This window comes from Electrona antarctica, assembly GCF_951216825.1.
Source record: "Electrona antarctica genome assembly, chromosome: 17".
Classification (NCBI taxonomy): domain Eukaryota; kingdom Metazoa; phylum Chordata; class Actinopteri; order Myctophiformes; family Myctophidae; genus Electrona; species Electrona antarctica.
In genome coordinates this window covers 33867269-33882383 of record NC_136798.1, presented here as the reverse complement: position 1 = coordinate 33882383, position 15115 = coordinate 33867269, and the positions used below count along the sequence as shown (strand labels likewise).

General features: G+C 42.7%; 1 protein-coding gene across 4 annotated transcripts in view; it reads left to right on the top strand.

The window, feature by feature from the left end:
* The window catches only part of ino80 (INO80 complex ATPase subunit), an 85817-nt gene that overhangs the window by 56237 nt on the left and 14465 nt on the right, over window positions 1-15115 (top strand). For all 4 annotated transcript variants that reach the window (XM_079527078.1, XM_079527077.1, XM_079527075.1 and 1 more), the window contains exons 29-33: window positions 9202-9296; window positions 10204-10276; window positions 11048-11206; window positions 13027-13129; window positions 14825-14913. In XM_079527078.1, coding sequence (XP_079383204.1) covers window positions 9202-9296; window positions 10204-10276; window positions 11048-11206; window positions 13027-13129; window positions 14825-14913 — 519 coding nt within the window. The remainder of the gene's footprint in view (window positions 1-9201; window positions 9297-10203; window positions 10277-11047; window positions 11207-13026; window positions 13130-14824; window positions 14914-15115) is intronic.

Here is a 15115-nt window from a genome sequence, read left to right as displayed (position 1 = left end):
AGACAGATGGGAGAGCACTGGCAAGAAGTAAGAAGAGAGGAGGAGGAGGAGGAGGTGGGGGTTCATGAGGGCATGACGGGGTGAGGGGCCTCTCAGCTAGACGGGAAGAGAAATGCAACACAAAAGATGGATATCACTGCTGTCGGGCAGGAACCTCTTCTCTTATCTCCATATTGTGTGTGTTTTGTAAATCAACACCCTGACCCTACTTGATCATAATAAAGACTCACACAAAAGCACCACAAGCAGTAGATACAAAAGCTTGAAACGTGGTGTGAAGCGACGTGTTTTGAGCATGTGGATCTGCTACTTTTGATGCTTTTGATTTGAATCCTAAACGCTAACAGTTTGGGACATGTGAGGTTTTCACCCGACAGAGATGGATGGATGGATGGATGGATGGATGGATGGATGGATGGATAGATGGATGGATAGATGGCCAGATGGATAGATAGATGCGCTGGTGTGACACTCGACAGCTTTGTAAACTTTCTTGAGGTGTGAACTTAAGGTTGTTTTTATTCGATGCATGCGTGCGTGCTCCTGAACAATCTTAGGGGGACGGCCTGGTAGCGCGTGCAATAACCAATGCAACACTAGATACTGCAGATGTGCCATTTATTGCATTAACAAACTCTACAATGCAGATTGAGTGCTAGACCCAAAATCCAGTATACATATCAAAACCGCACTGATGAAGGCTCATAGCCCAAACGCTTGGTGTGTGCCAATAAAAAAGTGAAAATGTGAGTATTTTGTCCTCCATTGATTTGACATTTTGGATGTTCTCTCTTTTTGGGATTCTTTCAATTCCTACTTTTGATATGGCTAAAACTAATGTTTTTACGTGTTCTGGTTTGCTGGTGTTGAGCTGAATTAGCCTCTCAACAGGAAGTGTTGACACTCTTGAACGGCTCCCACTGAACAACAATGAACCGGTGGCGGCCTGTTCTGTCACCGTAGCCGTAGCCTGCAGCGTCACGCAGGCCGTGGAAATTGAGCTTATTCACCAGGAACTGGTGACATCACATCATTGGAGCTTTGGCGTGAGGTCACCAGTAACAGTGGTGGAAAGTTATTACTCAATTACTGTACCTATTTCGGCTCCACTATTATTTCAGAGGCAAATATTGTACTTTTTTTTTTTTTTTACCACTACAACAATTTACTCATTTTGTTTAGATTAATACAAAGCATACATTAAGTGATAATAACGTGTTATAATAGAAGTCAAATCTGAGTACTTCTTCCACAACTAATCTTTAGTTATTTTTTGTTTTCCACCTCCAGTGGGCAGACGGGGCCCTGCCCAGGTGCTTAACCCATTTAGACCTGACGTCGAAATTTAAAAAATGTCTTTTCTGAAAAAAACTATGTTTCTATGTCAGTTGTTCTCAAACATATTCATGTCAAGGAACCCCAAATATATATGACATTGGCCGCTGACCCCCATCTGAAAATATGGGGGTCCCTCTCGGTAGCAAAGATTTGAGTTAAAACTCGCATATTCAAAGATTTCAGCCACATTTTCACGATTTTTCAAAAATAGCAGACCTACAAGTTCTACAACTTGTAGATCTGCTATTTTTCAGTAGCTAAATTATAATATAATGTTTAAAACACCAAAAGGGGTTCCCGCCCAGAATGGGTTAAGGACTGTCTTCCTGTGTGTCTGGACAGGCTATGGGAACAGTGGGAACGTCTCATGTAGGAAATGCACAGCGCTGGGAATGCTTTTAGATGACTGCTGATAACGCACCAGCTTAGCCATGATTCTAGGCTTAATGGCTAATAATGCCACCGTCACACCCAGCAGACACAGACACACCTTTTACGGTTCTTTTACTTTGTTCCACGTCGGCGGGGATTCGATTGAGTTTGTCACTCATCGAAACACAATGAAGACAACGGTCTAAACAAATGAACCGACGCTTACGTATTTCTAATCTTAGATGATATGCGTTTTTTTCTTTCTTTCAGCTTTAGCGTCACTAAGATGAATGGACTTAAAAGAAACCTATGGATATCTATAGCATATTTGGAACAATGCTCACGGACCTGCCCCACCTCAACTACAACTATACTATACATAATATCTACTGTATAACGCCCAGGATTTGAACCCAGGTCTCGCGGCCGCACAGGAAGAGACGCTAAAGCCAAACATCTTATCCATCAGCCTAAATAAAATAAAATCAAGCTTTATTTATAATTGCAAATGTCCTAACAACCAAGGTTGAACCAAAGTGCTGCAAGAAAAAAAAAACAGAAAAAGAAAGAAGCAAATTAGAAATGAAAAAATAAATAAAATTAAACAACATCAATATATATATGCTGCATATCAAACACGGTCAAACAGCATTAATAGCTAGCGAGAAGAAATGTGTCCTTTTAGTAAGGTTTTAAAAACCTCCAATGAGTGGCAGGGTGTTCCAGAGTCTGAGGCCGGCCACGCAAAGGCTTGGTTACCTCTGGTCTTGTATTGAGTATTAGTATTGCCATGAGGTAACAACAAAGATGGGAAATAAATCAAAAATACTTTCTCCATTGACTAGAAATGTATACTTTAAAGTACTGTATGCTGCTCATGGAATTACATTGTAAGAGAGTGAAGAGGCTCAGGAGCGGCCTGTAAACGAACACGAACAAAGACCATTCTGACGGTAGAACATCACCAAACACACCACTACCGTCAGTTTTAATATAAGTGTCAACTTCCTATTGATATTGCTACTTTCATTAGGAAGAAAATACGGACTGCGGATCTGCAGATCTGGATCTTCAAATAGTAAAATCAACAGGAAATTACTGTGTTCTATTGTCAGAATCAGCTTTATTTGCATTTGTTTACAGGCTATAACTGTAAGTCAATGAGGAGCATACAAATATTTTTGATTCCTTCCATCATGGCAAGGTAAATACCCAACCCAAACCTCTACCAAGGTAAATACCCAACCCAAACCTCTACCAAGGTAAATACCCAACCCAAACCTCTACCAAGGTAAATACCCAACCCAAACCTCTACCAAGGTAAATACCCAACCCAAACCTCTACCAAGGTAAATACCCAACCCAAACCTCTACCAAGGTAAATACCCAACCCAAACCTTTACCAAGGTAAATACCCAAACCTCTACCAAGGTAAATACCCAACCCAAACCTCTACCAAGGTAAATACCCAACCCAAACCTCTACCAAGGTAAATACCCAACCCAAACCTCTACCAAGGTAAATACCCAACCCAAACCTCTACCAAGGTAAATACCCAACCCAAAACTCTACCAAGGTAAATACCCAACCCAAACCTCTACCAAGGTAAATACCAACCCAAACCTCTACCAAGGTAAATACCCAACCCAAACCTCTACCAAGGTAAATACCCAACCCAAACCTCTACCAAGGTAAATACCCAACCCAAACCTCTACCAAGGTAAATACCCAACCCAAACCTATACCAAGGTAAATACCCAACCCAAACCTTTACCAAGGTAAATACCCAAACCTCTACCAAGGTAAATACCCAACCCAAACCTCTACCAAGGTAAATACCCAAACCTCTACCAAGGTAAATACCCAACCCAAACCTCTACCAAGGTAAATACCCAACCCAAACCTCTACCAAGGTAAATACCCAACCCAAACCTCTACCAAGGTAAATACCCAACCCAAACCTCTACCAAGGTAAATACCCAACCCAAACCTCTACCAAGGTAAATACCCAACCCAAACCTCTACCAAGGTAAATACCCAACCCAAACCTCTACCAAGGTAAATACCCAACCCAAACCTCTACCAAGGTAAATACCCAACCCAAACCTCTACCAACATGGTTTTGCCCTTTAAGCTTTTTGGGTCTTCAAGGAGAGGCTCTGAGCCACACTGCTACACTCTGCCCTGGGGGCTGCACCCCACAGCTGACACAGCCCTGGCTAGGCAAGCCGGGCCTGGCGGAGATATGCTCTCAGAGGAGGAGCACACTTTTCTAGTTGATACATTTATCACATTTTCTGCTATTTTCCCATGGACCACCACCACTGTAACGCTATTGGTGATAACCAGTGGGTTTAGTTTACACGCGGCTGCCACTTTTTATTGTCTTGTCTCTTGTCGGGTGGAAACATCATCATACTGTATGTCTGTCCAAAATAGTTTATTTTCAGGAGTCAAATCCAAGAATAGCTAAAACACTTGGCTCAAAACACTTGAGCTTGTAGATCTGTTACTTTTGATACTTTTGTGTGACTTTTTGGGGAGCCCATCTCACTGGGTCTCTGGTCTGTCTGTCTGTCTGTCTGTCTGTCTGTCTGTCTGTCTGTCTGTCTGTCTGTCTGTCTGTGTCTCTCTTTCTCTCTCTGTGTCAGCAGTCTCCTAACAGAGAGCCTCAGTGCTTATACAGACAGCGTTTCCATGTTAACTGCATGCTCTGCCTCTGTGTTTGTTTAGACTGCTTTAAGCGTATCGCACTGTGGTGATGCTGGTGACTGACTCACGTTACTCTGGCAGGACAGTGCCAGCCCCCAAATAATAAGCCAGAGACATGCATCAAGTACTTCCAGATTGCAGATGTATACGACCTTCAGCCAATTAGTTTCCCCCTTTTTTCCTTCACGTCCAAATCGTCATGTCTGGGTGACGCTCAGGATAGGAGTCACGATAACACAATACGACCCCCATCCATACGCATTAAACAATTTGTTCTTCGGGGACTCCCAGGGGCCCTTAAAGGGGTTCCAGGGGGCTCCCCGAGCTAGATAATAGATGGTAACGAAACCAAATGAACCCTTACGGGTCCATTTGGTGTGTGCCTGGTGGGAGGAAATAAATTGAAGAGCAACTGGCAGCATAGCTGCCCGCTCCCTAATAATAATAAGCCTTCTGCAGCATCTTTCACTCATGGAATGCAGATGGAAAGCCTTAACTACATTATATTAAGAATAGGCCGCATGTTAATGGGAGATATAGGTAATAGTGGCAATACCAGGATGCACCGGAACAAATGTTCAAGATCATCACTCTTTAATAGACACATTCTATACTTCTGTCTGTACATTATAATGTAATTATTACGGGTCAAGCCCGAAGGGGCGAAGGCCCCTATTGTTTTTCTACCATTTTTTTCTTATTCCGCCTTTTTGCAGTTCTGTGCTGTCGCTTTCCACGAGCAATATGTTAGACGCAGGGGTGCCCACACTTTTTAGACTTGAGAGCTACTTTCAAAATGACCAGCTCAACCAGATCTACACACCAAAAATATAAATTATCCCATTAATGAAACGTATTAGACAAATGCACTTTTTTTTCTTTTTTGTACTACTGATGTTTGTGCAAAACACTTTTGACAACTATTGCATTGTGGGTTTGAGCTGTCCTTTTTCATGTCAATCCAATGAAGTTACCTTAATTCAAGTGGCAGATTTATTAGATTTATTTATTTATTTAAATTGTATATTTTAGGGGCATGTCATCTACTGGTAGATCACGATCTACCTTTTGGGCACCCCTGTGTTAGAGGGTCTTGGGGAACTGAAGCTCACAGTCATTCGTCAAAGGACCTCTGAACTTTAGATCTCCTAATTATATGATTGTATGAATTGTATGATCCACTCTGGGATTTTCTTAGCCTGGTTAACCACTCCCCCTTGAAATCCAATTTCCATTAATTTGTGTGGAAGAATCTGGACCCACTAATGCATGGTTGTACAGTATTGTATCAGTACAGCATTGACAGAATGCGGTACTGACCAAAGTCATACCTAAAAAAAACCTTCATCATGAAGATGTTTTTCCTCATTTCTCATTCAAAAATCCCATGCAATTTGAGAACGGCGTTCACTTCATGGGGCCAGTCCTACATAGACTTCTATTGAGAATGAGGACAACCAACTGGGACACGTCCTGGACCGGAAGTAGGCAGAAATGCATTGGACTCAGGCAACAGCCCAGCTTTAATGATCTTAAATCCCTTTATTTTAGATTGTTTGTAGTAATAGTACAACATAAACATTAAAGAGACTTTAGTTGTTACTGTACAATACTTTAAAACAGTTGTCATGTTGCACACATGCTTAAAATAGCTCTTATTTGCGCCGCCCTCGTTGAAAACAATGTATTTCCAACTCCAGCTTGTCTCCTTTGTATCGTTTACAATATTTAATTAAATTTGATACAATCTGCGTTTGGAGACAAGTTAATTAATTTTGTGGTGATAACCAGAAGTAGCGTTGCAAAACCCAGAGCTATGAGTGTGCCAAAGCAAGCATGAGATTCTAGCCGCTCTGGCTCCATTCTGCCAGCTGCTTACTGTAGCATGGTGGTGTTGGCAATGGTGGAAAGTAGCTCGTTCTTGTTAGGTATGTTTTACTTCACTGGAGTATGTCCAATATTCAGTATTATCATCATCGTGGTCATGACCGGACGAAGATGCATTGACATCAAAACGTTGTTGCTTTTACCAGTAGCCTGTCAATAAAGGCTTTAATCGTTCCAGACTGCTCCAGTGCCTTCCTTCCACTTTTGTACTTTTGCTCAAGCGATTTTGGAATACAGGAGTATATTTCTACATTGTGGTATTGATATTTAAGTCAAACAAAATGTGAGTACTTCTTCCATCCCAGGCTGTCGGCCTACATCGGAGCTGCCAGGCTAATGTTCCCTCTAGTGCAGCGTTCACTCACAGCAGATGGGGATGTTTGGGAACGGAGCCAGACACTGAGCTGGGGCGGGGGGGGGGGAGTGTTGGGACCCCGGGGGTCACCCCTGTTGGGTGTAGCTGTGTGTGTGTGTGTGTGTGTGTGTGTGTGTGTGTGTGTGTGGGTGGGGGGGGGGGGGGGGGGGGGGGTTGTCAGGACAACATGTCAAATGATGGATATTGCCGGGGAAGGTGACGATTGTGCGAGTCGTCATCGGCTCTCGAGGTGAGGCGTGATTGGTTGAGATGTTTTGGCGGAGTCTGCGGTCGCTGAGGGCAGATCGACTTGTCACCTCATCAGTGTTATCCCAGCCCCACCCACACCCACACCCCCATACCCACAACCACCCACACCACCACCCCCTTCCCATCGCACACAACGCCATCTCACACACACACAACGGCCTTGCCATGTCCGCTTATTATAATAATAATTATTATGTTTTTTTAGCTTGTTTCTAAAATGTATAGTTGTTTATTTGGGGCTTGCTTCCTAAATGTTGTTTAAACCAGTGGTTCTCAAGCATTTGCATGTCAAGGACACCCAGATGAATATGTAATATTAATTGTCCGCGTATCCCCATCTGAAAGGGACCAGATTTGTGTTGTTAAAATGTTCCAAAAATATCTACAAGCTGCACAACGTATTACAACGTATTACATCGCATTGTGAGCTTCTAGATCGGCTATTTTCAAATAGCTGATGTATAAAGTCCCCATGTGTTATAGTCGCTTCTTTCGGGCTTGTTTTCATAGTGACACACGCACACGCACGCACGCACGCACGCACGCACGCACGCACGCACGCACGCACGCACGCACGCACGCACGCACGCACGCACGCACGCACGCACGCACGCACGCACGCACGCACGCACGCACGCACGCACGCACGCACGCACGCACGCACGCACACACACACACACACACACACACACACACACACACACACACACACACACACACACACCAAGCATAGCTCAGCACAAAGCGGGTGTATAGAATATCAATTTCTGTTTCTCAATGTGTCTTAGGGAACAGGCTTGTGGTTTTCTAGAAGTAGTGTGTGTGTGTGTGTGTGGGACCTCTGTGCGCTACTTGGCCCCGTGCAGACATCATTTATTAAAGCTGCAGTGCGGAACTCATTTGATTGAAAAAGTAGGTAGTTTTATACCATATAGTCCAGTGGTTCCCAAACCTTTTAGCCCGTGACCCAAAAGAGGAACGAGACGTTTGCCTGCCTGGGACCCCCCGCCCCCCCCCTTTTTCCCCCTCACTGTATATATTTCTTTTCCCTTTTTACCTCCTTTATGATGAATTCCTGTTCTGTCTATAGAAGTGTCTATTTGTACGTCTCTAAATGTTTTGATGATTTGAACATGGTGGACCCTATTGGAAACAAGTGTAATGCTTAATTGGGTCGTCCACTCACAGTTAACAGCCTTTGTATTGAGTTTGTGCTTGAAATGTACTGTAATTCTGCAAACTGTTAATAAATTCTTCAATCAATCAAGTGAAAATAGCTGATTGACAGGCGTAGATCGGCTAGTTTCACTGCTTCTTAATTATTATTATTTTTTTTATATTCATGGACCTTCTTGGATTTGTTTGTTGGTTTTAAAATGTATACATTTCTTTAACCCATTTTGGGCGGGATCCCCTTTTGGTGTTAGCATTATGTTATGCTTTAGCTTTTGAAAAATAGCAGATCTACTTGTAGGTCTGCTATTTTTGAAAAATCGAAGAACGACTGACATAGAAACATAGCTTTTTCAGAAAACTGTCAGGATGTAGAAGACATTTTTAGAATCTGATCTCAGGTCAAAATGGGTTAAAAGAATATATAAATCTGCAGGTCAGTGCTATGTCTCCCCTGGACAAGCGGGTCTGCCACGAGACCCAGGTTCTAATATCGGGTGCATGGAACATAAAACTTAGGCATTGCAGCTTTAAATATAAGTGCTTGTCCAGTGTCCACCCCTCCGTCTTGGACCTACGACCGGAAATATCTAGTCTATCTTCTCTGTTCCTCAGAGATCCACTTAAAAGTTAAAACTGCAGTTCAGTTCACTCTGATCTATGACCAGCAGTGATCTCCGACCCTGGTCGAGGTTGAGTAATCCCTCCCGCGGTCTGAGAAAGTAACGGTTTTAGTAACCTCAGAAAAAGCTTAGAATGATCCTGAGAGGAAGCTCACGATCATCATGTTTAAAATTCATGAATTCCATGCGGGGGTGAGAGGTGTGGGTTGTGTGTTTTTTTTCATTGAAACATGTCGAAACGAAAAAACCCACAAACCACCATTTTCGGTGTTATTATTAGCGTTGCTTGAACAGTTGGACCTGGGAACCTTCTGACTCATAACACTGCACTATAATACTGCTAATACCACCAGTATTACTACTAGTTTTACCACTAACACTTCTAATACTGCTACCACTGCTATTGATGCCACTAAAATGATGAAATGCCAATACCAATCCCATTAATACCCCCCCGTCTCTCTCTTCCAGGAGTACATGGTCCATCGTAAACACACCTACATGCGTCTGGATGGATCCTCTAAGATCTCTGAACGCCGAGACATGGTGGCTGACTTCCAGAGTCGGTGGGTTTGAGGTTTTTTATTCCTTATTTGAATCCACAAATTACAATTAATGGGTTGACAGTTCATGGGCATCTTCTCCTCCACACTGTGTGTGTGTGTGTGTGTGTGTGTGTGTGTGTGTGTGTGTGTGTGTGTGTGTGTGTGTGTGTGTGTGTGTGTGTGTGTGTGTGTGTGTGTGTGTGTGTGTGTGTGTGTGTGTGTGTGTGTGTCGTCTGTACGTTTTTTGTGCAGAGTCAGACATGCACGTGTTGTGTGCGTGTGTGTGTGTGTGTGGTGTGCTCTGGTTTGCATTAGTGTGTCTGTGGGATAGGGGCTTTGTCTCTGTGGGGGTGGGGGGATATGTAGAGTTTGCGGTTTTGTGAAACATCCATGAAATTCACCACTGTTCCATCCACCCTGCACAAAATCACTGTCCATATGCTAATAGCATGGTTAATAATGTCTGTGTGTCTGTCTCTGTGTGTGTGTGTGTGTGTGTGTGTGTGTGTGTGTGTGTGTGTGTGTGTGTGTGTGTGTGTGTGTGTGTGTGTGTGCGTGCGTGTGCGTGTGCGTGCGTGTGTGTCCACGAGTATTGTAGAATTTGAGAAATAGACGTGAGGACAATTTCCCTGGTCAAGAGAAATGGTTCTTTTACAGTTAAAAGACAAGACTTGGGGAGTTGGGTTGGACTTTCAGTCGGGAAAAGACTCAGGCTGGGGTTAGGGTCACTGGATGAGTTATTTAGAGGTTAGTTTTGGGGGGATCGGGGTTGGAGTTATGCCTGAATCAGACATAGTTGTGTGCCAGTATCGTGCACAGAGAATACCGACCTACAAGCTTTTCGGCTTTTTTTGATTAGAAACGTCAAAGAATTCATAAAATAAAAGTGTGTGCGTGTGTTTTTCTCTCTATCTCTCTCCCTGTGCAGGACGGATATCTTTGTGTTTTTGTTGAGTACGAGGGCTGGGGGACTGGGCATCAACCTCACTGCAGCAGACACCGTGAGTTTCATTGCAAACAACCACCTCATCAGTACAATATCATGACAATACTATAGTTTCATAGCAAACAGTCACCTCATCAGTACAATATCATGACAATACTATAGTTTCATAGCAAACAGTCACCTCATCAGTACAATATCATGACAATACTATAGTTTCATAGCAAACAGTCACCTCATCAGTACAATATCATGACAATACTATAGTTTCATAGCAAACAGTCACCTCATCAGTACAATATCATGACAATACTATAGTTTCATAGCAAACAGTCACCTCATCAGTACAATATCATGACAATACTATAGTTTCATAGCAAACAGTCACCTCATCAGTACAATATCATGACAATACTATAGTTTCATAGCAAACAGTCACCTCATCAATACCATATCATGACAGTAAAATCCACCCGTACAACATGCTGGAGCTGCAACAACCGGGACCGACTGGAACTAGCTTCAGCTGAAATGTCTATTTTGTTGATTTATTTGTTTTGATTTCCTCTCCTCCCCTTGGGTAGATTCCTTGTATGTCCAAAAGCATTACTTTTCAGGAAATAAAAATAGCCTCCTGTAGAAAAAATAACTTTCCATTGTTTTAAGTATTTATAGAATGCACAGACTAGTTTCTGCACTAGAGCAATGATGCTTTTATATGCATGACAAGCGAAAACCTATGTCACCAACGCTACACAATATGGTGATTAGATACCATTAACAGTCTCTCTCTCTCTCTCTCTCTCTCTCTCTCTCTCTCTCTCTCTAGGTGATCTTCTATGACAGTGACTGGAACCCCACGGTGGACCAGCAGGCCATGGACAGAGCTCACAGGCTGGGTCAGACCAAACAGGTCACTGTGTACCGCCTCATCTGTCAAGGAACCATCGAGGAGAGGATCCTACAGCGGGCCAAGGAGAAGAGCGAGGTACACACACACACACACACACACACACACACAGACACACACACACACACACACACACACACACACACACACGTCAACGTTTCCATGTTGAAAAATGTTCATACATTTTTGACAGAAATGTCGATCTGCCATTTCCGTATAAAAACATTGAATAATCAGTAATTTATTTCGCAATTATTTGTGTGACAATTCATGGTCAAAGTAATTGTGACACCCCTACACACGCGCACGCACGCACGCACGCACGCACGCACGCACGCACGCACACACACACACACTGTCTTTCAGTTGGACAAATAAAACCATGGAGGATCACGCTCAGAATTGTCCATATGTTCTGTTGTTCCATGTGCCTCATATTGATAAGAGGCATATGGAACAATAACACATATTAGTCAAGGATCCAGTCACTCAAACTTTGAGAGAACCTGGCATGTGTGTTTTTTCTATGAAGTTGGTCTTCAGTAGGTTGTATAGGCTGTCAATAAATGCATCCCAGATGTGAATTCTATGAGCAATCTTTACAGTCATTCCACACTAAACAAATTATTAAAATCAACCCAAAATCAAAGGATCTGTGGTGACTTTATTGCCATCATGCTCAAAATGCCATGGACTTTTATTTCTGTGTGCAACCTTGATTTGTTGCTTATTCTTTTGGATAACGGTGACGCGTCAGAGTACAGTGGTGGAGACATAAATCGTGTAAAAAGATCCAAACATATCAGAGTCAAGATCAGAGATGACTGTATTTTCTGTGTAGGCTACCATAACTGATATAAATGTCAGCGTCTTTTCTGGCAGACACAGAACAATATTTGACTCATTGTTTTGCCTGTTTGCCAGTCCAACAATTTGCACAATCCTCTCACACAGTATACTGTATCATAGCTGCCAAATATCAGAGCAATTGTACAATTGTTACAATTGTACCCACATGCAGAGATGGCATGTGCAAGTGGCTGATATTTTCTGAATATTATAGCCAAAGCAAGCATCCATGTCAAAGTTACATCCAATTTCTTAAATGAAAAGTCTATGAGGCTTTACTAATCATTATTACATCCCGAGTACTGGGAGACACAATTGGCAAGCCCAAATCCAAGCACTCGTTTCCAGACATTAACCACATGCCTGGCAATTCTGGGGCAAATATTGCCAATCTACAACCTTATAGAGCGTCGCAGTCCCGCCCCCTACCATGGACCAGGAAATGAATCCCAATGCATTTTTCCCATAGACATTTCAAAAAGTATTTATTTAAAGACGGTTACGCCGCGGACAAAGCCAACTCGAGTCGTGACAACTCATGACAACACAAACAATATTTTGGACCAAACAAATAATTACAAAGAAGAAAAACGTGTTGTAACCTGCCGTTTTTTTCTTCTTTCTAATTATTTTTTCGGCCCCAAAAATTGTGTTTGTTGTCATGATTTGTCACGACTCGAGTTGGCTTTGTCCGCGGCGTAAACGTCTTTAAATAAATACTTTCTGAAATGTCTATGAGGAAAATGAACGGAGAATCATTTCCTGGTCCATGGTAGGGGGCGGGACTGCGACACTCTATATAGACCGGCTTTTATTGGTGTAGAGGGAAAAAAGGAGTGTACCAATTACTGACCCCTGAGGTCTGTGTCGAGTGGAAACCTTGTATGTCCAAAACTGTTACTTTACAGGATTAAAATTCACCTAACCAAGTTAGAATATGGAGATAAGAGGTTTATGCCCGACAGCATGTGCTGAAACACTTGTTGAAATGTGACTTGAGATCAGTGGACTGCTGCAGCATCTGAGTTGTGTTGACGGTGTGTCCACAGATCCAGCGTGTGGTCATCTCTGGAGGAAACTTCAAACCTGACACTCTGAAGCCCAAGGAAGTGGTCAGCTTACTGCTGGACGACGTTGAGCTGGAGAAGAAATGTATGCACACACACACACACACACACACACACACACACACACACACACACACACACACACACACACACACACACACACACACACACAGGTGCATGCATGTCATGTCATTGATACAAAATATATACACTTCATGTATATCGCCAACGTTTTCTTATATATTCCTTAAATTATATTTGTGTGTAGATTTCAGGGTATACAGTAAAAAAAGAAAGACAAAAAAGACATGCACGCATGCACAAAAACTTCCTGCAACTTGTCAGAGGCAGCAACACGAGGTAGTTTTATGTGCAAGCAAGGCATATTTCAACACCACGGCAATTCAGTGTGCTTTACACAGAACATCAAGCAACGGAAACACAATTATCGAATAAAACAATAACAGATACAGTTACAGTGCAGAAGAGAAAAATAAAAGTACCTCAATCAAAGGCAGCGGCAAACACAAAGGTCTTTAGTTTTGTTTTAAAAGAAATAAGAGCGGCAGCAGACCTCCATTTCTCTGGGAGTTTGTTCCAGATACGTGGTGCATAAAAACTAAATCCTGCTTCCCCACGTTACGTTTGGTTTTAGGGACACAGAGCAGATGACCTGAGACGTCTGGATGGTTCATGTCATCGCACTAGACCAGAAATGTGTTTTGGCCACAAACCATTCAAAGCTTTACAGACCAACAGTAGTAAAAAGGGGAGAGAATAACTTTCCAATTGATTACTTTTCAAAAACTTTCGAATCGCACCCAATGGTGTCAGGCCAAAATAGCCTGACGCCATTCTACAGTGGCGAGAAGTTCTTACATCTAGTTAAACCATTTGGACCTGACGTCGAAATAAAAAAAAAACGTTCGCTCTGAAATAATATATATTCAAAGATTTGTGCCGCATTTCTACGATTTTTCAAAAATAGCAGACCTACAAGCTTGTAGATCTGCTATTTTTCAATAGCTAAAGTATAACACAATGCTTAGTTAAAACACCAAAAGGGGTTCCCGTCCAGAATGGGTTAAATGCTTTTGACTTCAAGTCGACAGCAGGATTTACCTCACTTCCATGAGGACTGGAGAAAATCAACTGTAATGTCATGTCAATCCGACAGTACTGTATGTTATGCTGAACCTTGACGGTTCCCATATTGAAAATGACTCAAAATGTCATCACCTTTATGTCCAGAGATACAGTTTCCTCACTCTTCACCATTGGAACACTAGAAGAAGCATGCCCTACTTTATCATCCATTTTAAAATGAAAAGGAACATAATTTATTTAAAAAAAGCGCCACTCATTGACGTCCTCATTGGCTTCATTTTCAATCCGGATCCATTGGCCGCCTGCTACATTACCCACATCACCTGGCAATACTTTATTTAGATTGTACGTGTACAGTATGTACGTGCCACTAGTTGACTACCCTGTCAGTTGTGGTTGATCTTGTTCTTGTTCCTACAGCAATGCAAACCTGCATATGGGGTGATGCAGTGCTACCAGAATGTGTCATTATCTGTTCAACAAAGTCACATATATACCGCTACGCACGGTATATATATATATATACGCACGCACGCACGCACGCACGCACGCACGTACGCACGCACGCACGCACGCACGCACGCAAGCACGCACGCACGCACGCACGCACGCACGCACGCACGCACGCACGCACACGTTCCACGTTTAAGTATGTGTTGTGTGTGCTTTTCAGTGCGTGTGAGGCAGGAAGAGAAGAGACAACAGGAGGAGACCAGCAAAGTGAAGGATCGCAAGAGGAAGAGAGATAAATATGCTGAGAAGGTAAAGTCACACACCGTAATACAGTAGTTCTTAATGAGAAGGTAAAGCCACACACAGTAATACAGTAAAGTCACACACCGTAATACAGTAGTTCTTAATGAGAAGGTAAAGCCACACACAGTAATACTGTAAAGCCACACACAGTAATACTGTAAAGTCACACACAGTAACACAGTCACTCTCTAACCTTTTTTCATTTCAA